This window comes from Aspergillus welwitschiae (assembly GCF_003344945.1).
Source record: "Aspergillus welwitschiae strain CBS 139.54b unplaced genomic scaffold BDQ94scaffold_1, whole genome shotgun sequence".
Taxonomy (NCBI): Eukaryota; Fungi; Ascomycota; class Eurotiomycetes; order Eurotiales; family Aspergillaceae; genus Aspergillus; species Aspergillus welwitschiae.
In genome coordinates this window covers 1,991,566-2,012,821 of record NW_020798695.1, presented here as the reverse complement: position 1 = coordinate 2,012,821, position 21,256 = coordinate 1,991,566, and the positions used below count along the sequence as shown (strand labels likewise).

At 49.2% G+C, this 21,256-nt stretch overlaps 12 protein-coding genes across 12 annotated transcripts; 8 read left to right on the top strand and 4 right to left on the bottom strand.

Annotated features, from left to right (window-relative positions):
• Nucleotides 1-82: 82 nt before the first annotated feature.
• Nucleotides 83-411, bottom strand: BDQ94DRAFT_165407 (uncharacterized protein; the record flags this gene model as incomplete). Its single annotated transcript, XM_026770298.1, has 3 exons — nucleotides 83-106; nucleotides 159-197; nucleotides 256-411. The coding sequence occupies 3 exons, from the start codon at nucleotides 409-411 to the stop codon at nucleotides 83-85; spliced, it is 219 nt and encodes a 72-aa protein (XP_026632756.1).
• Nucleotides 412-1,200: 789 nt separating this feature from the next.
• On the top strand, nucleotides 1,201-2,051 carry BDQ94DRAFT_133573 (uncharacterized protein). Its single transcript, XM_026764312.1, has one exon. It carries the CDS (start codon nucleotides 1,704-1,706, stop codon nucleotides 1,935-1,937), a length of 234 nt encoding a protein of 77 aa, XP_026632755.1. The 5' UTR covers nucleotides 1,201-1,703; the 3' UTR covers nucleotides 1,938-2,051.
• A 376-nt stretch (nucleotides 2,052-2,427) lies between these two features.
• On the top strand, nucleotides 2,428-2,765 carry BDQ94DRAFT_133572 (uncharacterized protein; the record flags this gene model as incomplete). The annotated part of the gene is made up of 1 exon (XM_026764311.1): nucleotides 2,428-2,765. A coding segment is annotated over exon 1 (230 nt), but the record flags the coding sequence as incomplete, so codon positions are not given.
• Nucleotides 2,766-5,205: 2,440 nt separating this feature from the next.
• BDQ94DRAFT_8118 (putative C2H2 finger domain protein) lies at nucleotides 5,206-6,694 on the bottom strand. Its single transcript, XM_026776598.1, has 4 exons — nucleotides 6,401-6,694; nucleotides 6,118-6,309; nucleotides 5,990-6,069; nucleotides 5,206-5,939 (listed from the first exon to the last, which is right to left on the bottom strand). Exons 1-4 carry the CDS (start codon nucleotides 6,452-6,454, stop codon nucleotides 5,411-5,413), a joined length of 855 nt encoding a protein of 284 aa, XP_026632753.1. The 5' UTR covers nucleotides 6,455-6,694; the 3' UTR covers nucleotides 5,206-5,410.
• A 2,091-nt stretch (nucleotides 6,695-8,785) lies between these two features.
• On the top strand, nucleotides 8,786-9,336 carry BDQ94DRAFT_133561 (uncharacterized protein). The gene has a single exon (XM_026764310.1). It carries the CDS (start codon nucleotides 9,025-9,027, stop codon nucleotides 9,208-9,210), a length of 186 nt encoding a protein of 61 aa, XP_026632752.1. The 5' UTR covers nucleotides 8,786-9,024; the 3' UTR covers nucleotides 9,211-9,336.
• Nucleotides 9,337-9,382: 46 nt separating this feature from the next.
• On the top strand, nucleotides 9,383-9,747 carry BDQ94DRAFT_165405 (uncharacterized protein; the record flags this gene model as incomplete). The annotated part of the gene is made up of 2 exons (XM_026770297.1): nucleotides 9,383-9,530; nucleotides 9,587-9,747. 2 exons carry the CDS (start codon nucleotides 9,383-9,385, stop codon nucleotides 9,745-9,747), a joined length of 309 nt encoding a protein of 102 aa, XP_026632751.1.
• A 1,568-nt stretch (nucleotides 9,748-11,315) lies between these two features.
• BDQ94DRAFT_133560 (uncharacterized protein) lies at nucleotides 11,316-11,771 on the top strand. The gene has a single exon (XM_026764309.1). The coding sequence runs from the start codon at nucleotides 11,508-11,510 to the stop codon at nucleotides 11,667-11,669; it is 162 nt and encodes a 53-aa protein (XP_026632750.1). The 5' UTR covers nucleotides 11,316-11,507; the 3' UTR covers nucleotides 11,670-11,771.
• Nucleotides 11,770-12,509, top strand: BDQ94DRAFT_133559 (uncharacterized protein). Its single transcript, XM_026764308.1, has one exon. It carries the CDS (start codon nucleotides 11,937-11,939, stop codon nucleotides 12,246-12,248), a length of 312 nt encoding a protein of 103 aa, XP_026632749.1. The 5' UTR covers nucleotides 11,770-11,936; the 3' UTR covers nucleotides 12,249-12,509.
• Nucleotides 12,510-12,926: 417 nt separating this feature from the next.
• On the top strand, nucleotides 12,927-13,310 carry BDQ94DRAFT_133558 (uncharacterized protein; the record flags this gene model as incomplete). The annotated part of the gene is made up of 1 exon (XM_026764307.1): nucleotides 12,927-13,310. A coding segment is annotated over exon 1 (251 nt), but the record flags the coding sequence as incomplete, so codon positions are not given.
• Nucleotides 13,311-13,901: 591 nt separating this feature from the next.
• Nucleotides 13,902-14,198, bottom strand: BDQ94DRAFT_133557 (uncharacterized protein). The gene has a single exon (XM_026764306.1). It carries the CDS (start codon nucleotides 14,112-14,114, stop codon nucleotides 13,932-13,934), a length of 183 nt encoding a protein of 60 aa, XP_026632747.1. The 5' UTR covers nucleotides 14,115-14,198; the 3' UTR covers nucleotides 13,902-13,931.
• Nucleotides 14,199-17,116: 2,918 nt separating this feature from the next.
• BDQ94DRAFT_165404 (3-keto-steroid reductase) lies at nucleotides 17,117-18,533 on the top strand (the record flags this gene model as incomplete). Its single annotated transcript, XM_026770296.1, has 2 exons — nucleotides 17,117-17,181; nucleotides 17,285-18,533. The coding sequence occupies 2 exons, from the start codon at nucleotides 17,117-17,119 to the stop codon at nucleotides 18,531-18,533; spliced, it is 1,314 nt and encodes a 437-aa protein (XP_026632746.1).
• On the bottom strand, nucleotides 18,518-20,889 carry BDQ94DRAFT_133551 (mannose-1-phosphate guanyltransferase). Its single transcript, XM_026764305.1, has 5 exons — nucleotides 20,524-20,889; nucleotides 20,424-20,467; nucleotides 20,170-20,316; nucleotides 19,236-20,112; nucleotides 18,518-19,182 (listed from the first exon to the last, which is right to left on the bottom strand). The coding sequence occupies exons 1-5, from the start codon at nucleotides 20,528-20,530 to the stop codon at nucleotides 19,163-19,165; spliced, it is 1,095 nt and encodes a 364-aa protein (XP_026632745.1). The 5' UTR covers nucleotides 20,531-20,889; the 3' UTR covers nucleotides 18,518-19,162.
• Between the last annotated feature and the right edge of the window lie 367 nt (nucleotides 20,890-21,256).

Genomic DNA, 21,256 nt, shown 5'->3' with positions numbered 1-21,256 from the left:
CAACGGAACGAGCACAATATCAAATCAATCGCTGTGTCCTTCGACTACCCAACAATCATTCTGGTGTGTATGGGGCAATTCACTAGCAGTAGTGAGCCCAGCAGGCCTAAATCTTGTTAGGTACTGTGTGACTGAGACGATAAAGAAGGTGGATGTACCCGGAAGCAACGGTCACCTCCGTGGTGACGGTTGCAGTTCTACACCTGGTTAGCTGACCACGTCTTATTAAGACCCAAGTCAAAAGAAGAGACATACATCCATGCACTGTCTATATCCTGGCCGACAACGCTGCGCATCAGCCAAGGCAGGGTCCTCAGACACTGCAGCGCCGGATTCATTGTCTGCCTCCGCAGCCGGGGCGGCGATGGCCAGGGCGGCGAAAAAGAGGGTAATAAGGATAGTGAAACGCATTTTGTCACTTCTTTGATTTTGATTTCAATACCTGATAAAAGTAGTAGTGATGCTGATGGCGATACTCGAGGAAACAGGAGATCCAAGTGCTTTTATGCTCGAGGATCCGGTCTCGAGTTGTCTCTGTCCTTGATGGATACATTCCGACGTGGTACAGGGTCTACTCCTATGGTTGATATGAAATGGCAGCTGAGCATCTAGACTGTCGATATGAGGCCAGTATATGGATAGGATTAGTGATGATGGGCTTGGTTGTGAGAGGAAAGTTGTAAGCTTACTTTTCGCTACTATTTTCTCTAGACGACTAACCCGCTGATGATATACGTCAAGATTAAGAGTTGATTGATACATATACATACATATACTATAAGAATCAATGCACGGCAAGTACAGCAGCAGTACATATACACTACTCTACCAATGAATCTACAAGAGATGCTCAGATACATAGGATCTACACCAGACCGTTCAACGGCTTCAGTCTCGGCCTCGGGCCAACAGCCCCTTATCAATCAACCTAATCGGAGAATAAACAACACTCACACAAGGTAACACAGCCAGGTACTGAATACGACTTTCTCATGATCATGAGGAGCTTACCCCGTGGCGTGGATATGCCTCGGCGTTTAGAGGGGGTTGTGGAACAGTAAGCTATCCATCTGTCATTCGGATTGTGCCGTGCCGGTGATCCAATGGTCATGCCGTTGGGTATTTATGCTGTTGCTTTAGGTATAAGATGAATAGGTATTCACGTAGATAATAGATCATGAATAGCTACAGGGGGGATGTGCAGCTGCTGATACTCGGATAGATACAATCTAGGAGTGATCAGACGAGTTGATCATGAGACCTGCTCGACACATATATATTAACTCGAAACAATGCGTGTATTGGATTGATTATGATTTTGACATCTGACATCGACACCCTTGTAGTTGGCTACTTGGTTGATACCTCTATACCTGCTCATAAATACTCATACCCTACTACTACCTAGTAATAGTATCTCCCCAATATCTGATAGGTCGATATATCCCCTCACACAACCACCTGAAACATATCACCATCCCCACGAACAATAGCACACTCACGACCAAGTTATTCCCAAATATGAGCATACTGGAAAAGAAGAAAAGAAAAGATACAGCACACCCCCACACCCATGTCAACCAACACTAGTAGTTGACCGTCTACCCCATGCATGCAAGGTACTTTTGTCCATTCCAGTGGAGTTCAACCCAACATATGACAGCGATTGCCTGGTGGCGTGGTCTCTTATAACTCTGTATTATATGTCAAGCAACTATTTATGTAGATTGAGGGAGTATTGTGTGGTAGCTACGTGTACAATCAGTATCCTTGTTGATTTTGCTACTGTGGGATTGGCTGGTTCGTGTATTAGGCAGATGGTGGTAGGATGTGGTCTCAATTTTGGTCTATCTATCTGTGGATACTATGGGGTGTCTGATACTTTGGATTTGGCTGTGGGGTACATACTAATGTATGTACTTTTGATTCATGTATGAGGCTTGAGGCTTTTATGGATATTAGTCTACTTTTTCTCCTCTATACTTACTTCCCTTCCACACAGTAGAAACAAAACAACATTATCTTGATACTTTAGATCAAGGCATAAGAATTTATCCACCATCACCACCACCACCACCCAAACACAGCCCATAAGCCATGGTGGTGGTGGTGGCTTGATTGCTTATGCCAGCCGTGTGAGTGGTATGGTGTGCCACCACCACCACCAGTACCACAAGTCGAACGACCCGACAATTCCCCGACAAGCCACTACTGCTACTATCTTACTCTGTTTGATCAACAGCATGATTGGTCGATAGACAGACATCTACCTGCGAGGCAAAAGCAATTCCATCACATCATCACATCTAATCCTTTCGCATTCTTTTTACTTTCTTGGGCTGTCATCATCATCATCATCACCATAGATAACTTAGTAGTGTAGTGTAGTATCTATTTATATGTATGTTACCATACATACACCTTACAAATACATATGGCTGGTAATACACAAAGTATGTTATATTACACGTATGTATCAACCCAACTCATGTCATCTCATCTCATCTCAACTCAGCCATGTCATTTCAACTCTAAGCGAACCGCAGGAATTGAAGTGATATCACCAAGCCTACGTACCACGGACAGACTTACCTATCTACTAGAGTATTACTACTATCTTTATCTATTTTTTCGCATGCTTAGTTTCCTTTTCAGCCAGTCTAACTGATCAGAAGTAGAAAAAGTAGGTAGGTATCACCATAAATACCACTATAACGGAGATAGGCGACGGATTGACGATCACAACAGACAGTAGTAAAGTCCCGTCGGCAAATCAGACTTATTTTGGGAAATGAGTAGAGTTGCCACCTAAGTATTAGTATCTAACTCTAGGCTTTTTGGATTTCCGATTGTCGATTAAGTGCTAGTTAGTAGTAGCTTGGGATTGTGGATCCGGCAGTCGTAAGACAATATACTATATCTGATGTTAGTTCTACTTCAATCATCCTTGACAATTACAATTACACTTAAGGGGGAGGAGGAGTAAGTAAGTACGTAGTACTGAGAAATGACAGTTGAACTTCATAGCTATTATCGGAATCTATAGATACCTCATATCATATCATATCCTGTCATGTACATCCACATCCACATCCACAACAAAGATGCCTGTCAACTAAGTAGTTAGTTAGATCAGACTACGGAGTAAATTGAAACACCACAAGGCAACCCCCCGCAGCCTTTTTTTCCATCCCATCCCCACAGCCCATCCATCTAGACTCTCGATTCTCCTTCTTGGTCTCGCAGCTAGTACATCCCAACACGAGATCCATCATCTCATCCAGATGACACACGCAGGATCAATCCAAGTTTTCAAACTAAAGTAACAAATTAAAAAAGAGTCGGTCGATCACACTTCCCCCATCTATCTATTCAGTATTCATGTCAGACCGTCATTCATGTCAATCAAACCCTCCTCCTCCTTTCCTCCCTGTCACACGGAAATAATATCCATATTGACCATGATTCATCTATTCCCAGCTGCTGCAGCAATTCCAAGTTTTCTTCTCGAAACTACCTCACTAGTAAACGCAAAGTAAAGTAGACAAAACTGACCGCCTAAAATAAAATCAATCAATCAATCAATCAGGTACAAACATCCGTCCATACAAGCGCATCGCATCGAAAAGGATTCAACTCAATCAAATCAATCTTAACTAGATAGATATCATCATCGTATACTGTCTTCGCCCCCCCCTTCTCCACCCCACTCCTCTTGTCTGGCGCTTACTCCCGACCGTGTCGCGTCTCCATCCCATCCTATCCTAACTGAGTTATTGATACCAACCAGAAGAAAAAAAAAACTAACTAAATAATCTAGTTCCACCCGGCTAGATTACTAGTCCAGTCACACTACACAACAACACAACAGGAGAAAAATAAAAAAACAAGTTTTTTTTCTTTTTTTTTTAATCCCCTTTTCCCTTCTCTTACCCACACCCTCCCTTTCCTTAACCAAATCTCGGATACATTCTCCTCAGGAATATGATTGATTGGGATCTCGGGTCGGAGAGCTCCGTCCGGTTCTGCCCGTTGTTAATCCTATCCTATCCTATCCTCCCGATCGGATCCGCTTTCCAATTGTTCTGTTCTGTCTATAATTCAGATACAACAACAACAATAGAAAAGAAATTGGTTTGACGACGCGTTATATGGCCAGCCAGCCGGCCAAGAAAAGAAAAAAGCAAAGCGATGACAGCCTTTTCGTGTGGTAAAAAAACACCACTTGGCGCATGCATGTATGTACAGTCGATCGAAGAGACCAACGCAGGTGGTCATCGAATCAATTTCCGTTCTTGCCTTTTCTCCTCTCATACACAATACACACCCTCTCGCCCTAAGGTATCTAGCTTCGGGCTATGGTGTGTAAGTGTGTTGAGTGAGTGCGTGTTGTGGTGTCGGCCCACCTGCACTGCACCATCGAAAGTTCCCTGTCTAGCCGCACCCCCCCCTCCCTCCTCTCTTCGTTCATCCTCTTGCTCATCCTTCTCCTCTTCGTGTATTCCTTCCCACACCCCCAGACTAAACCATATGGGCGGCTGGATGGGTCGATCAGGCGCTACGACAGTCGGGGCCTACTGCCCCGACCTAGAAGGCGAGAAGAGATAGACTTCAGCCCCATGACTGGCTTTCGCTGCTACAAGCGCCATCGACATGTGGAGCCTCTTCCCTTCCTCTCTTTTTCCACCCCCAACCGTTTCAGCCGTCGATCCTTGGCTGACGTTGGTTGTAGGGGTCTTAAGGAAGCTCCTGACAGCCTAGCTTCGTAGAACAATGGCCCGACAACAATGGGCGCCCCCATGTTTCTTTTTTTTCCCCTCCGAGCCGAGCCAAGCCAAGCACTACTTCCTCGGTCCATAGAATCCTTGTCAGCACGGCTTTGTGTTTCTGGTGGTAGGTGCTGATCCACGGCCTACGTCGCGCGCGCGCTGTCAGCGTCACTGGGAACAGAGTACTCCGAAGGGGGCAAGGCATTATTAAAAGCTTCGGAAATAAGTACATACACCCATGTTCTGCATACGTACCGGTCAGCTCCCAGCTGTGCGGCACGTCATCCAGATTCAAAGCGAACGTATAGGCTATGCTGGTATAAAAAAGCGAACTGCATCATTTGCCAAGGTATCAAGAATCAATATGACAAGAAAGAACCTCTTCGCAGCCTTTTGACAGGGGAGGGCGCAACTTGACCAAAAAAAAACATCATAGTCCGCGAATATCACTAAAAGGCGTTTGTGCCGTAGATGGAGAAAGAAAAAAAAAAAAGAGAATAGCAGCGGATGAGGCGTCTGACCAAATTAAGGGCTCGTAAATGACAGTCATGATAGGGCATCACTCAAAGCACAAACGCATTGTAACTCCTAGTCTGAAACACTCGCTGTCGAATCATGCAAAGGCACTCGTTGTCGGCTCATTAGCCAACCCCCAGGAAGCCCCAGTCCGTTCCCTCGGGCTGGTTCAGGATGCGGGCCGGCGGTTTGTAGTCACTCTGAGTGCTAGTCACCATCAGGGGTGGACCATCCGCTGTGGGTAGAGCATGGTATGGTTGCTGAAACTCCGGTGGCAGATACCCCTGCCGACCAGGATCGTACCGCTGCTGTTGCTGTTGCTGTTGCTGCACAAGCTGCATGTAGTGTTGCTGAGCACGCTGCACATCAACCGGTGACGTGACAGGGATGTGCTGGGTCACGATCGGTGGTTGTTCTTGTATGGGCACCGGCGTTATGTGTAGGCTCTGGTGGGGGTAAAACTCATGAGTCGGCGTCGGGGTATGAGGGTAGTAGGGTTGCTGGGCTAAGAGATACTGTTCATTCGGCACGGGAACGGCGACTGGCCCTTGATACGAGTGTTCAGAGACCGCATCTTCGGAGGGCAGGCGAGTCATGGATCCCGGGGGGTGAGAGCGGTGTTGGTGCTTGGTCAAGGTCGTTTTGCGGCAGAAGCTTCACGTTGTTAGATAAGAGATTAGCACGAGAACCAGGCCAATGCTTACGCTCGTTCGCATGTTGGCTCTTGGCAGATATAGGGCCTCTTTCCAGTATGGATCCTTCGGTGACGAGCGAGACTCGATGACTGTGGTGGTCAGCATACATAAAGATTAGTGAGCTAGGATGCACATACGTCAGAAAAGGCCTTGTGGCATCCTCTGTGATCACAGACATGAGGCTTCTCTCCGGTATGCGTTCGCGAATGCACTGTCAATGCACTCCGTTGAATGAAGCTTTTATTGCAGTCCTTGACCGTGCAATGATACGGTCGCTCATTGGTGTGTATCCGATAGTGCCTGCACAGATCTGATTTGCGATTGAAGGACTACTGCCATTAGCACGGGAACTATAACGCCCTCAAGCAAGCGATAGAGCAGCGGAAGGTGTAGATAACGCGGCATCGAGTCGATCCATACCTTGTTGCAATGCTCCCAGGTGCAGTTAAAATCTCGTCCACCACCAGGCGCCATGGTGAGGGAATGCAAGCGCAGAATGAAAAGCTATTGAAGAGGTGAGTCGCAAGAAGGATAGCGGGGAGTGGGCCGGCTAGCGATAGGAACACAGGGAGCGAACAACGAATCCCAGGAAGATAAAAGGAGATGCGAATAAATGAAAACAGAGCCGAAATAAAAGAAGAAAAGTAAGTGACAGCGACAACAATAGTTTGCAATAAAAGTATGAGCAGGCAAACACGACAGGAAATGGTACAGGCGACAGAGGGGGAGAAAAACGGTTGGAAGTATGGCTAGTAATAGTAGTAATAAAGCTACTATGGTGGAGTGAAAATAGGAGAGCGGGTGGGAGGGGAAAAGAAAGAAGAGGGAAGGAGTTCTGGACAAGCGGAGGGAGCAGGAATGTCACTGCAAATTAAGTCCGACGGCATGCAGCCTCAACAGTAATCATTGGAGGTCTGGACAGGCAGGTCGATTGGCAGCCAAGTCGCAGGACCGAATGATGGATCAAATGGGGAAACGCAGTGAAGGTGGATGGATGGAGGTGAGGCTGGCCCTGGAGGTCCAGCATAGCCGACAGGGAGGTATTCCAGACGTACCTAACAATGGATCTAATAATAATAACAATCAAGCACGAACACGCAGAGGTGGAAAATAATAAAGACCAAAAAATTGACGCGATGACGAGGGCGAAAGAGAAGCAGAAGAGAGAAAAGTGCAAAGCACGATCCCAACGAGTTTCTCAGATGTAGTTCAGTAATACTGTTCGGACCGGGCGAGGTTGCAACGTTTCTGTGATACAGAGACAGACAGACACAGACAGCTGCTGCGGGTCTCAGGCGGTTCTCCTTCCAGGTACGCAGCCAGACCAAGTCAAGGGATGATGATGGCTGTTGAGAAGGAGAAAGGTAAAGAAAAAGAAAAGTTGAAGGTGAGGAAAAGACGAGAAAGTAAAGAACACCTGCTCCAGATGGGGCAGATGGAAAAGAAATACTCGACGAGCCAGATGAGGAGGATTTGCTGCACGAAGAGAGGAGGAAAGAAAGCTAGCTGACTGGCCGATGGGATGGAAGCTCTTGTTCGTTTTTATTTTCCTCGTTTTGCCTCTCCGGCTCTCGTGAGCAGGCCGTGTAATTTTTATAACGCCGCATCGTTCTGGCTCTACCTAGCAGGTACCTAGTTGCTACTGCGGGCTGCTAAGCTCCTTCACTACTAAGTACTGTCCAGCGGTAATCAAATAATAAATTGGAACCTCCTCTTGGTGTCCTCCAGCCGGTGGAGCTCCCCTCTGGCCAGTAACCCGGCCGGGCTAGCTTGAGACTTGGCCACTTTTTTTCTGTACCCCTACCCCTACCCCGGAAAGATCGGGTTATACTATGTTGAAGTATTTCCTTCGGACCACTTGTGGAATTTCTTTCACCAGACCAACCTGAACAAAAAAGAAACCAGGCGATTATAAAAACCAAAAAAGAAAAGAGAAAACTTCCACATCCAATGCAAAAGTGGAGGAGAATGACGAAGAAGAAGGAATAATCAAGTCAACGCCTTTTTTTTTTTGTATTATTTATTATTTTCTTTTTTGTTAAGTATTTCTTACCCCATCGTTACTGAACATGGGTTACCATGTTTACTTACTTTCTTGTCTACCCTGGAAGGTCAGGAGGGAAACACTCGGTATCAAACTAAGGTATCCAAGTACTAGGTACATACATACATACTTACTTTTACCTACTAACTTTCTTACGGGCACCAAGCAGTGGCACTTAATTTAGGAATCTCTTTTAGACTGACTGACAGGCCAGGGTTATCTGGGTCCCGCTGTCGATTCGATGTTCTGGAGGGAAGAGGAGGGGGGAATAGAAAGTGTGGAAGATTGGAGCTAGCAACCCCAGGACAAAGTTACCCAAGACCCAAGGTTTCCCATCCTACTGAACCGTCTTCCGGTCAAGATGGCTTGGGGGAAGAGGGGAACACCGATCCCCACCCTGTCCGCTTGTGCCTTAGAACACTGAAAGGTTAGGATATAGACTCGGCCAATCATCGGTGACCGGGGGAGAGCCTGGCCTTGGAAGAAATCTGCTAGTCCAAACATGGTCTAGTTGCCTGCATCCTGGCTGCAAAACCTCGACGGACCGCTAGTATCGCTTACCGTATTTGGCTCGTATCGACCATCTTTCGCGGGTCAAAATTACTGACAGGTACCTTGACACGTACGTCCCTGGTACCTTCCTTTTAGGTACTTCCACTAGGTAAGGGTAAGAAGTGGTAGTAAGTGACCATCCATCTTTTCTCATTTCTCTCCCTTTCTTTTAAGTTACTCACTTAAGTCAATGATGATGCTGGAGGAGACAGTAGTCCGCCATATAACATTTTGGATAAGAACCACGACTGGAGACAATTGAACGGCGCTCCAAAGGAGTCAGAGCTGAGGCGGATCACAGCAGGGTCACGCCAATACAACAAGCAGTGTCTATGTATGAGATATCCTGTACGACCGTGAAAAGGGAGGTACATAGTAGGTATGTGTAAGATGGAAGGTCTGATTAGGTCGTGGGCTAACCGATGGAACTACTCCGTACCTACCCAAAATGATCATTACCTATTCCTACTCTCGTACTGACTCCAATTATGACTATTGCTATGTACATTGTTGTTACTTTATTTTTATTCTTGTTTTCGATTTTATTTCATTTTTTATTTCCATTGATTTATTGATCCATCTCGCCAAGGTGCTGGGAATAGATACTCCGTTCATTCTAGTACCAAGGTGGTAGGAGCCATTCTCTCTAAACAAATTGTTGCTGGAATTAAGTTCCTGACGGCCCCCTTCGTTTCCCCAAAATGATCACGGTTCGGCCGTCTACTAAAAGCATCAATGGAGGTGAGAAATGGGAAGGGAATAGAAGAAAAGAAAAAAGTATTGAGAGCTAAATGGGACAAAAAACAATGTCACACCAGCCGGCCGACCAGGCAGCACAGATCGGAAATTATCAGCAAGGGATACCAGCGATGCAACAACCGAGAGTGTGGCTTTTCCCTTCTGGGCCAGTAGGCATCATGCTGAAACTGGCCCAGAGCAGCAGCTATCCCCAGGGTCTGCTATCGGCCTCACTCCGAACAACAATCGTCCAACTCACCTTTCCTACTTAGGCAGTAGGTCCCTCTACAGTGGCCATGATACCTTCACCCGTTGCTATTGGACGTACTTCTGGCTATCTTTCTTGGGAAAAACCGAGGCCTACGCCCCCAACGCCACGGTATTCTCGGTGGCCCTGCGCTGCGGCTATTCTACCGATTCGATTGCTGGATGACAGCCAGCCGTAAACTCAAACGGAGCGCTTCATCAAGCCTCTATCAGCTGTTTTGAGTGATATTGGTTCCTTCGTCTACTCCACGTGGCGGCTTCAAGAATTCATCTGGATCGCGGTCTGTAATGCTCCATCAGTGATGGGTCCCCGACAAGGGACCAGCGGGATTCACTTGCCGTTCCGTTTCCCCTCCTTCCGCCCGTCCACGGCGATAATTATTAATATGATACGATGGCAGTCATGAGCCCCGGAGCCAATTAAGCTCATGACGATCAGTTGATTTCTCTAAGGCTGGAGCCATGAGACTGGCGCCGATGCTGTCTGTTCGTCATCGACAGCGAACTATAGGGGCTGCCTACTTTCCTATTGATTGTGGTTGACTGAACAGGCTCGGGATACACTTCCTCAATATAATCTACTGGCGGTACATGGATAGATCTCCCTTTTACGTTATCCAGGCTCACGGACTGCCGTGAGGCTTTGAAACTGTAAGTCGACTAGCACCAGTGGATCTCGAATAGTGGCAGCGGGTCGAACCCATGGAACAGGCAGGCCACAACCATCGCCGCCCGCTTTTTCGTCAGCAAAGGCAGTTTAATACGCTTACTTAGACTTTGGCCATTCATGGTTTGGACCCTGGAAGCCCGAGACCCATCGCACTCGAATGAGCGGCTAGATACGTACGACATACATGCGAAGATAGCGATTAACAGTCGATAGTGTCTATAGCACGCACTCGATAGATCATCGTCTTCACACGATAGAGTTTCGTCTAGAATTTCTTCCAGCAAATGGCGGGCTTTGTTCCGCCCGGCGACTCTTCAATTCCCGTCTGTCATCAGGGAGGGTTTTCGGGGTTTGCACGACCGGGATCTTCGACTTGCTATGGAGCTTATACCACACTAGGCCATTGAGCCACTCATTTGTGAGTCAGGCACAATGATTTGGTTAACTAGAAGAACTATGGACACCGCCTATGGCCAGCCCAGTGGATGCCAAGGAGGGGCCGTTTCGACCGCGAATTGGCTACCAAGAATTGTACGAGGGCAAGTATTCGACTGGTAGGGTGTGCTTGCGACGATGCTCGTATTGCTTTTTTTTTTCCCTTTCTAGTTTCCCCCGTCCGGACCGGCACTTCTTGGTTCCAGATGACTCCCGTAGTGGCGCCATAGGCTTATACTCACTAAATTCGCACCAGTCAATGAGCTAACCAGTAGGATTGTGACCAAGTACTCAACGCGAGTCATCTGAGACTGGGGCAATCCACCAGCAATGACTTGGTCGTCAGCATACCGGGTAGGCAAGACAGCTAGGAGTACGTGTAAGCAGTCGAGTGTTGTTCCCCGCCCCAACAGGAATTGCTGCCAACCGATCCGGTGCTGGCGAGGTGAGCCCAAGCCGAGCCATAGAGGGGGATCGCTCATCCCGTTATCACCCACTTTTTTCACTTGTCTGATCTGATATGAAACTGGCTATGAGGTAGGCAGCGTGCCAACTAGCGACAAGATGGGGGTTTTTTTTTTTGAGTACCCTGCTTGCTATCACGAGGCCAAGGAATTGAATAGATTACAGATGGGCTGGTAATCTATTTGCCCCTACATGTACCTGGTACATCCACGCAATGCAACGGACAGGGAGTCCTGGCTTACTGACGGTATCGCCGAATGAGCCGTCCAGGAGATGAGCTAGTGGCGGCACCCCCATAATCCCGGTATACAGAAAGTAGGGTTATCTACATTATAGTCTGGTGCCACCACAGATACATGACAGCTCCTCCTGGTCGACCTGCACCAAAAACCTTACTGGATAGACCGGTCAATGAAAGCCCAAAGCTGACAGCTGGTCGCATCACTGGCAATGCGGGAGTGACGCCAGGGCTTGCACCATGCTGTAAGTCGCCGATCCTTAGGACCCAAAGGCTGTAGACGGTGCTAATGGCGTGACTTGCATGTGGTCAAATGGGCGAAAAGATTGAAGTGTCTACTTTAGCACCCGGCTGGGGGGAAATTGACCAACGGCGGGGGAGGGGAGGGGGAGGAATGGACTGGAGGGAGGAATGAACGAAACGACAAATCAGCAAGGGACGGGCAATGGATTGACAAGACGAGGGGTAAACTTGATAAAGAAAGAAAGCAAAAGCGAGGCCGGAAGAGGCAAGCTTCGCATTGGTGATTGCAAGACCTTGGTTTGACATGGGAGATGGACACTGCTTCTCCGCTTTTTGGGAAGATCTCCCCGGTCAACTGGCGTGGCAGCTAACGAACGGGAAAGGAGGGGAAAAACATCCGGGCTCGAGGGTGTGGAGGACTAAGGAAAGCATTCATGCCATACGGACTGGACTGGCATGCAATCAATCCGTCGACCAGATCGGAGGAGACGATGATGATGTTGATGATGACGTCGACCAGCTTACAGCATCCTCCATCAACCTGAGACAACAGCTTCCGTTAGCACTGGGGAAAGGAATCCCAGGCACCTGGTCGGTGGTTCATCCGCCGCGGTAAACCCGTAGTCGCAGCCCAGCGGCATCATGTGTCTGAGCGGCTTCTCCTCGCTAGAAGAACTAAAATTGAACCCTTGTCCCCCGGTCGCGATTGACGTAATGTCCGTGGGAAAGACACATGGTTAGCCGAGCTCGACCGAGATTAGGTCGTGGGTTGCTTATTCCCACCAGGGATTGGGGTATGTGATTCGTAATTCGTGATCCGTAAGCTGGATGAGAGAAGGGGGGGAGACAGACAGAGAGAGAGAGAGAGAGGGAGAGACAAAGTGGGTGTGGGGGGAGGGGGAAAGTGTGGGCAGTGCTTTAGGAATTCATGCATGGCCACGCTACAACTAGTTGTCTAGTAACTATACCAGACTAATAAAGATAGGCTGAGCGAGAGAAGTTTAGTTAGTAACAAGCGGAAGGAGAAAAGAACTCCGAAGTGATACACAAGGATGGTTACAGGTCCGGTGAGTTAGTTGATTGAATGATAGTATATCCGAATAAGGCTGGGCTGACAGAGAGAGTAACCGAAAAAGAAAAGCGAGTAGCAACTAGTAACTACATGTAATTTGAAAGGAAAAGAGGGAAGAAAAATAATGACCGAGAGGAAAGTTATGTCCCTTCACTTCCTGGTAACCTCTAGTAATGACATCCCGGTCTAGTTTGATGCTGGCAAAGAGGGAACCGGACGGGTGTCAGATGGTCGGGAGGAGAAGGGGAAATGAAATCCTCCAGCCTTAACTCGCTATCTATCGGGAGCTGCTGGTTGCCTCGTCCAGTTTCTTCTACATACCCCGCATTGGGGGAGGATTGTCGCTCTGGAGCATCTTTAGCATCTTTAGCACCGTGTCTGTCACACCCAGCTTCATTCCTGCCTTCATCATCACTACCATCAACGTCGTCCATCTTGGGTGAATCCGGAGTTAGTGTCACCCCGGTTCGTCGTCTACTAGTCTACAAGACTACTAGTAGTTAGTGACTGACACTTGCTGGGGATAGCAAATTGGTAAAGAATGGTATGTAACCTTCATCTACTACACTATATACTACTCTACTAGTATATTTAGCAAGGCAGGACTACTCTCGACTTAGCTCGCTCACTAGTCCTGTCTAATATCCCCTCTCCTCCACTCATTGCTCATTGCTGCCCATCCGCCTCAGGCCAAGGAAACAATCACCCATCGTCTTCCCGTCAGTGTCTCATAATACTCAAGGAAGGTGTGTCTCGACTTCGGACGTCTCTAGCCATATCTCCGTCACCGCTGCCTCGTTATCATTTGAGAAGAAGAGGGGCGACATGGATGACGCGCAGCAGCAGCCGTGGACAGTTGGGCGCTAATTCCGGCCGGGTGGATGTCGGAAAGAAGTTCCAGCTCATCACATCCCAGAAGTTCGCTGGTGGACTGGCGGAGCTTCGATTTGTCCAACCCTTTCTTGTGTCGCGCCGGTGTTTTAGCGGTCCCATCTGTACTATACTCCGCTTCCCCATATGAGCGACCGACCACATTGGACTAAACCATTGCTCACTATGGAGTATCTGCTCAAAGCATCATGCGCAACGGAGCTATACGCGATGTCGCACCAGGGCATTGCATCCGGCCCGCTAAACCACTACTGCGTACTAACCACTAACTACTAGGTAACTAGATTACTTAGCCACTAGACTACTCACCACTAACCTGTTCTTTCCCTGACGATGCTAGACATACATGCGTTCGGCACCTCGGACGATAGGCATCCAATTGCCCAGAAAAATCTCCGATGTGCATACATAACTCCCAATCCCAAGAAAGCAGCGCGCCTGGTCAACGCAAGCTCTGGCCACGCATGCCTTCTGCCAGTGGCCTGCTTGCTTAAACGGCTGCTCTCGGCCCGGCTTCATGGAGGGGGATTAATTTCAATCGCGACATTTACCAAGCGAATCGCAACCGTAGCTGCCACAGGCGCAGATGATGATTGCACGACCATGTTAGCCTTACGAGAAAGCCAAGGACCGGGCAGCGACTCGATCAGCCGGCTTTCAATAATGATGCTGGTTTACTCATGGCTCACCCTCCTTCGTTTCTGTTGTCTCTCTTCACCCACACACCCTCCCTCCTTCCCGTGGGCCACCGCCACTATACGGAAGCATCGCTAGTCTAACTAACATCCATCCACCCCGGTCCTTCGTAAGCCTGAAATAACCCAATAAGTCGGTGAGTGCTCGTCACTGGGCCGCTTCATTCCCTCCATCCTGGAGGTGTGTTTTTTTATTTATTCTTTTTTCAAAGAATCCTCTTTCTTCCCCTCCCTCCAAGTTATCCCGTTAGCAGCGCGCCGGGTAAGCGTGGATTTTCTGGGCGCGTCTTTCTGCCCCCCCCCCCCCCCCCACCTTGCAGGTCCCCGGCTTCGATACGGTCTGGGTTCTGGAATAGGCTATTGCAGAGGGCGCTGTGGATGGATGGAATCGACAGCCTGATGAGAAAGAAAAAAAGATATTCAGATTCTGATCAATCGGCGTTGCTACTGCATTGGTTCGCTTGCAGAGATCGCGCGTCGCCCATCAACATCAGCCCTGAATAACAGTCGTTTTTTTTTCTAATTCCGGCATTGCCTCCTTTCCAGTTTGTCTATGCAGTCGCGAGTTTGATTGGTCAGGAGGGCCTGGTATATTCTACCGAGCTCAGTCGACGATCTGATTGAATCGTTTCCACCCCCAAACTTTAATGACAGGATGCAGCTGTTCGGGCGTGGCTGTGTCTCATCCTGGACAAAACACTCCATAATCCACACCATGACAGGCTGGGCAAAAGCCATGTGAGCTCGTCTACAGAGGTCTGGGTTCGATAGGTCCGCTGCTTGTTCTTGTTTGCTAAGCAAATCAAAATAACAACACGGAAGAAGGGGGGTTGGTGCTGACGGGCTGACCCCGATTTGGTGAAAGTGATCGGGTCCTTCCTTCGCGTCTTGACGCCTCGCCTGTCAGACTCGGAACTGGTTTAGCTGGTGGCGCTGTCACTGTCTCTCCAGACTCGCAGACTCGCAGACTCGCAGACCCGCGCAGGTTGCCCTTTTCGAGTGGTCTGGATGGACGCCCCGCATCTTTTCTGGTCTCTGGAATAGTAGCTGCTTATATCAGACTGTTCATATAGCTCTAGCTTATGGCTCCATCTGACTACAGTAGTTATCTATTTATCTTATCACTCACCGCTAGCTAGCTGGCTGGCTGCTTACCAATGCTCAGATATCAGACAGTCATCTAGATACCGTCAAATGAATCTCATCTACAGGAAAAAGTATCTTCGAGCCTCATCACCACCATCACCACCGCATCTCTCAGTATATTGAACTTCGATACATTCTCGACCCATTCCATGCATCAATACCATCCGCACAAATCACATCCCGACAAACCTTACCAACCAAATCCCGAGAACACATACATACATACGTGCATTCCAAATTACCAATTTACTTCTCCCTTCTCTTGTTCGCCATCCTAAGACTTAAGCTTTGACAGGCACCTGGAGGCGTCTAGCCTTCCAGCCAGCCATCCAGCCATTTATGCCTCAACTCAATCATTATGTATCAATATGTATCCCCCATTTCCTCTTTATATGCATCTCTGCCTACGGAGTGGTTCCGACTGGCTTCTAGACCTTTATCAGGCAGCGAAGAGGCATCTAGGCTCAGCCAGCCATTAATCTATCCATCTATATAGTATCCCTGCCATTATACACAATCTCAGTACTTCTCTAAGTCGAGTACTACCTTGTAGGGCAATATGACTCTAAATTTAACAGTGACCTGTTGCCACTTTGTGTTCACGAATAACTAACTAGTAATTCTAACTTCCATGCTGCTGATGATCCATACTTTAGGCACTACGTTAGTGACTGTGTATGTAGTATGCACAGTGGCAAAATAATAGATGATGCATGAGTAAGACCAGCACATCGCACCACATCATATCTACATACACCGTTATCTAACGCACTCACTCACTTACCCCTAATTATGATTTAAGGTTCTCGGCCATTCAAGTGGCGATGAAACGGATGAATGGATCAATGGATGGGTGTAAGAGCCGCATGGTGTTGATAAACTTATCACCTATCGTGTGTGGTCTGTATGCATGAACTTACTACTTAGGAGGATGATGATATATCAGATGATAAAGATGCGAGTATACGAGGTAACAGGGGGCTTGGTTGGTGGATGACATGAGGGGGTTGGATTTAGGTTCAAGAGGAACAGGTAGTTGGAGGGGGTGGTGAGGCTCGTAGGATGTAAGCTGAATGTGATTTGATAAGTTTCTTTGGTGGTTAGTGCTACTATCTGGTCATGAGGTGGGAATGGTGGGTTCAGTTTGGTTTGTAGATGTGTGGATGTATACTGGCGGTGAAAAGGCAGATTTTGAAGGCGTCTGTAGTTGGTTTTACTGAGTGTTCTTCTTTGAGTATTTTTCAAATACATATTGATGTTTTACATCTATTATGTAGGAGTGATGATATAAGCATTCCATTGTATACTAGATTGGGTGTGTGGTGAAGCTATTCAGACCATACTTCATATGCCATATGCCATATAGTATGAGAAGGAGGATAGTGTTAACAAAATCCTCCCACCACTAACTAACCTCCTCGACTATACTCTTACACACCATATTAAGTATTATCCTATCTACTACACATCTAAGCACAATCAACATGATGCTCCCCCCACAGCAATATACCTCAATACTACGGTCACCTGACCCCTTCCACGGATCCCATATCAACCCCTTATGTAATCACCCCTTATCGGAGATTTATACAATCCCCAATTAATCCCAGCTGTCCAGCACCAGCTTCACCTGCAATCCGCAGCAATTCCCCTCCAACTCATCAAGAGTAGGCTCTCAAAATGGCCGAACTATCACAAGATGATCTACAGAATCAATTCTACGTACTAGTAACCGGCGCAAACAGGTACCCATCCCTCAATTGCACCTATCCCCATCCCCATCCCTCCATACCACCTCACCACCACGCCCCCCTCGCAGCACACCAAACAATCTAACAAATACGCCAGCGGCCTCGGCCTCGCCATCTGCGCCCGTCTAATAACGGACTTCCTCACCACGCACCCATCAACCCACCACCTAACCATAATCTTCACGACCCGGAGCCCCAAAAAAGCCTCCTCGACCCTCCACCACCTCCAAACCCTCCTCCCACCTATATCCTCACCCACCCAATCCTCCAGAATAACCCTCCACCCCGAAACCGTCGACCTCTCCTCCCTCCCCTCCGTCCGCGCCCTCTCCCAGCGACTCACAACCACCATCCCCAAACTCGACTCCATCGTCCTGAACGCCGGCATCGGCGGCTGGACAGGGATCGACTGGCCGCGCGCAATCTGGGGAACCCTCACAGACCTCGTACATAGTGTATCGTGGTTCGCGCACAAGATAGCCCCCGTGGGGATGATCACCCCTCCTCAAACTACACAGCCTTCGGAGCCGCGGCTCGGAAGCGTCTTCACGGCGAACGTATTCGGACACTACATGCTCTCGCATAACGTCATGGGCCTACTGCGGAAATCCACCCAGCCGGGGCGAGTAATCTGGGTATCGAGCATCGAGGCCACCGTGAACCACTTCAATGTCGATGATATCCAGGGATTGAAGACGAAGGTGCCTTATGAGAGTTCGAAGACACTTACGGATATTCTCGCGCTCACGGCCGAGTCGCCTTCCACTCAGAAATGGATAGAGGGGTTTTATACCCCCCCTGATAGTAATGGGGAGAAGAGTGAAGGGGATGGTGGAGGTACACGCCCACGCATGTACCTCTCGCACCCTGGTGTCTGCGGAACAGGGATCCTGCCGCTGGCGCTCCCGCTGTTCTGGGCGATGATCGCGTCCTTTTATATTGCGCGGTTGCTGGGATCGCCGTGGCATACGCTGTCGACGTATGCGGGGGCGTGTGCGCCGACGTGGTTGGCTGTGAGTCGGCAGGAGGAGCTGGATGCTGCGGAGGAGGTGTATCGGGCTCATGGTGGGGGGAAGGTTAAATGGGGGTCGTCGTGTGATCGGTTGGGGAGGGATAAGGCTGTTTCAACGGAGGTGGATGGGTGGGGACATGGGGGCGTGGTTGGGGAGGCGGTGGTGATGGAGGATCGGTGTCGGAGGAGGAAGCGCGGGGCGAAGGATTTGACGGCGGAGGAGAAGGTCGAGTTTGAGGAGTTGGGGAGGAAGTGTTGGCAGGGGATGGAGGAGTTGAGGGTGCAGTGGGAAGAGATCTTGGAGAGGGAGGAAAGGGAGGGCGGTGCTGCTTAGGCAGGTAGGATTGGGTGGTGCATGGTTTCGGGCATATTGCATCTGTATACTGTATACTATATATTGCATAATAGAGAGATAAGATAAGAGTTAATTGATGATTGATTTTTTTCTGATCCTGCCTCCCGTATTTACATTCCTTTAACCATGTCCACATACGTCATTAAAATCAGATAGAGTATTAGTCCATGTGCTCACCATCCCCCGGGGAAACAAGGTAGCAGAAAGAAAAAAGCCGGTAAATAAAAGAAGCAACAGCACTGGTAACACGCAGTACGTCGGAGAAAGATGCGGGAGAACAAGGTAAGAGATCAGAGACCTCCGGATCGATTATAAGGGATGTAAGGATGACCCGAATCAGACACGCTTCTACCATCAAGGCCTCTAGCATGCGGACACGGACGAGCACAAGACGAAAAGTAAGAATGGACGGGTGCGTGATGGGAGATGGGTTCAGAGGCGTAGACCGCAATGTATCCAAGCAGCGTCCTGTGTTGTCTAGAACCCCAGCTGGGTTCTACACTGCTCGAAAGAAAGACACGATCAACTCCGGTTTTTATGCATCTGGTGACTTCAGGTGTAGGTGGTGTATATCGAGGGTGAAAGGGCATGTCGACGTGACGAAAGGATTACATGATGATAGCAGGAACTAGAATTAAGATTAGCAAATGAAGCCGATATTCATGTAGACAATTCACTCACCATCAACGTTCTGCTTGATGCTCTTGTGGGGCAAGATGGAACCACCGTTAACATAGACTTCGTCGGCAATGGTAACATCGTCACCGAGCACCGTAACGTTCTCCAGGCGAGCCCAGCGGCCCACCGAGCTGTTCCATCCAACAATGGTCGACTTGACCCACGCGTGGTCCTTGACCTTGCTGTTCTCCATCAGGACGCAGCGCTGCAGACGCACGCCGTCACCAACCACCACATTGGGTCCAATCACAACATTAGGGCCGATGCGGCAGTTCTTGCCAATCTTAGCGGAGGGGTCGACCATAACATTGCCGCCATACACATAAGGCTCGCTGTTGGGGGCGAGCAGCTTCGAGTTGCGCTTGGCAAGAGAGGTGAGGTAGAGGCAGGTACCGCTCAAGAAATCCTTGGGCTGACCAACGTCCATCCAGAAGCCCTCCAGGTCGAAGGAGTGCAGCTGGCCATCCTTGACGATAGCGGGGAAGGTCTCCTGCTCGATGGAGGTGGGGCGCAGCTCGATACGGTTCAGCACGCTGGGGTTCAGGATGTAGATACCGGCGTTGATACGGTTGCCGACGAACTCAACAGGCTTCTCGACGAAGCGGTCGATGCGCGAGGGGTGGTTGGGCTTGTGGACAACGACACCGTACTTGGAGGGCTCGTCGACCTTGGTGACCACAATGGTACCCTCGTTGCCGTGGTTCTTGTGGAACTCGGCCAGCTCCTTGAAGGGATAGTCACAGATAATATCGGAGTTCAGGACGAAAAACGGGCTGTCGTCCTTGCCCAGAATCTTCTCCGCCAACTTCAGGGGACCAGCCGTGCCGAGGGGTTCGGATTCCACAGAGAATTCGATTCTGACATTGTAGATTTCTTCGTACTAGGGGCGGCTGTGAGCATAGGCGGACGGCAATCCGTGCAGCTAGGGCAATTGTACCTTCTTCAGGGTCGACACCATAACATCGGGGCGGTAGTTGACGGCCAGGACGATATCTGTGACACCCGCAGCAGCCAAGCTCTCAACCTGGTGCAGGATCATGGGCCGGTTGGCGAATTCGACCAAAGGCTTAGGGAGAGTCAAGGTCTAAGCAGCATTGAGAACGGTTAGCTTGTGTGCGTTTTCCCACGGTCCATCCATGAATCGACTGGTATGTTCGACGTCACGATCGTCGGCGGGGGCGATCAACTCACCAGAGGACGCAGACGGGTACCGAAACCGCCAACGAGAATGAGGGCTAGATAGCCAACGGTCAGCGAGTCTGGAGTAACAATTCGGTAGACTCATACATACCCTTCATGGTTGCTGTAGGGGGGAATTAATTGTAGGGAAGAGTAGCGATCGGGAGGGAGAGGCGTCGCTCCAAACGAATGACCGGAGCAAAAGACGAGATGGACAGGTGGAACAAAAGCCCGCCGACGGAAAGAGGGGGGAGGGGGGATAAAGGAAAGGTGGAGAGAGTGTATGAAAGATGAGGGAGCTGTTGTTCCAACGATCCGAAAAAGGGGACGTTGGAGAGATTAGATTGATTGATCGATTGATTGATTGAAGCGGATGGTCACAGACGGGGAAGAGAAAGGAGAGGAGAAAAAGAACGGTCGGGATATAATATAAGAACGAGGAGGAGAAGAGAGAGAGAGAGAAAGAGGAGACCACCTGGCGTTGCGATTCGGGGAGAGCGGGCCGTAATGGCTGTGTATGTACGGGCCGGTAAGTTACTATGGATGGGCAAGTCAAAAAAAAGAGGTCACTGGCAAGACCCCTTAAACCGGCCAGTTGTGTCGCAGAGTTACAGGAGGTACAGCCTTGTGACTTTGGAAGATGGCACTCGCCAGGAACACCGGGTTCAACCAGTGCACGTTTGCGGCCGCGCCACTCGCCCAGCAGGCTCTGCCGCTAAGGGTATAGTTGGTATAGTCGGGTATCGTACGGCCTAGAACCAGCTAATCACTGCGGCGGGTTCAGGTGCCCCCAGTGGGGCGGCAGTGCCCCCTGAATTAACAGCTCCATAAATTGTGTACTCTTC